The sequence below is a fragment of the Globicephala melas genome, chromosome 1 (genome assembly GCF_963455315.2).
Source record: "Globicephala melas chromosome 1, mGloMel1.2, whole genome shotgun sequence".
Taxonomy (NCBI): Eukaryota; Metazoa; Chordata; class Mammalia; order Artiodactyla; family Delphinidae; genus Globicephala; species Globicephala melas.
In genome coordinates this window covers 171,083,739-171,085,205 of record NC_083314.1, presented here as the reverse complement: position 1 = coordinate 171,085,205, position 1,467 = coordinate 171,083,739, and the positions used below count along the sequence as shown (strand labels likewise).

Below are 1,467 nucleotides of genomic sequence, written 5' to 3'. Positions count from 1 at the left end.
CTAACACATAGAAAATCAGATTCCTGGCTTCTCTGGAAAAGGCAACCGCCCATTTGAGAGCTGGGTTTAGACGAGGTATCCCCTCTCCACTCAGTCACAGTCTCCACCACTCCCTACTACCATCCAGCCCCCTTCACCCATTCACTTTTACCTGCCCGGCCCTGTAGGTCCTCAAGTGTCTAACCCCCCCATCTAAATGGCTGTCCCTACCACCACTCCCAATGGAGGCTTGGAAGGTACATTTTGCCACAGACAATTTACTTTCCACAACTGCAGCCTGATGGATGTGTGCCCACTTCACGGCTGGTGTTGATGTCACCACCAGCTACAGGGCTTAGAGATGGGCTCGGGGGCTCTCCAACCCAAGAGGATTGCTTCCCAGAACTTGGGCAGATGACCTAAGGAAAAGATCCCGTTGCCGAAGAGAGGGAGCTCAGGCAACTTTATCCCCGGCTTCTGCGGCAGCATGGGAGTGAGGTTCCGGCTAGGAGGCCCGTGAGGGCAGCTCGGGTTGGTGGAGTCATCCACGTACTGCAAAGCATGGACAGCCCTGGAAGACGGCACCATGCAGGTGCTGGCGCAGGAGTTGTCAGAGGCGGCCAGTCTGGTGCTGGGGTTGGAGTACCTGCGGGGGAAGGAGTGGTCCAGGTGGTCCAGGTGGATGGAGTTGGCGGCGCATGCCCGGTAGCTGGCTGCAAGCCTCGGCAGGCTCAGGGATGACTTAGGGCGGTTGGTGTAGAAGGCATTGGTGGATCTGTCAAGGTAGTTGATGCCTCTGATGAGTTGGTCCAGGGAGGTGGGGCCGGAGGGACCCGAGGGACGATCTGTACAGAGCAGGCAGTGGGGACTGCCACGACAAGCAGGCTTTCTGGCCACCTTGGGGCACTTCAGCAAGTGGCTTGTCTCCACACACCTGGAGTTGTAGGGCCGGCCCATGCAAATTCTCCTCACTGGAAGTCTGGGGGAGCCGGGGTTGTCAGACTGCTCTGAAGGGCTGCTGCTTGCCTCTGAGCCACTCAGGTACGAGAGTACTTGAGGTTGTTAGCCCAGGTCACGCTGGGGCTGTGGAACCAGCCTGGAGTCCCAGCCCGGGCCAGAAAGGACACATTGGTGGGATGGTTCAAGCGGCTGCAGGTGTTAGAACGGCTCGCTTGGCGTCCAGGCATCATCCCGGTCGGGCAGACAAGGCTTCGTGGTGCGGAACTGCTGAGAATTCACCTGGAAGCTGGTCCCCCGGGCCTGGCGAGGAGAGAGCTGGGTCACCTCTCCTTGCCACCTCCCCTGGGCTTTCTTGCCGGGTGTTCCTCTTCCCATCCTCCTCCCCGGCCCAGGGATTTTCAAGCTGGAAAACGGCCACCCTATTCTTCAGAAAGCACAGAGGACAAGAGATGGGGAAGAAGGCAAGACCCTGAGAACAACTGAGGCCAGAGGACCCCTAGGAAAAGTGGGGCAGTCTCTGTTTTCCTT

The 1,467-nt window shown here is 58.6% G+C and overlaps 1 protein-coding gene across 1 annotated transcript; it reads right to left on the bottom strand.

Moving 5' to 3' along the window:
• Positions 1-315: 315 nt before the first annotated feature.
• Positions 316-1,169, bottom strand: LOC115867054 (uncharacterized). Its single transcript, XM_030883031.1, is given in 2 exon segments — positions 316-1,019; positions 1,022-1,169. Coding segments are annotated over 2 exon segments (852 nt in total).
• Between the last annotated feature and the right edge of the window lie 298 nt (positions 1,170-1,467).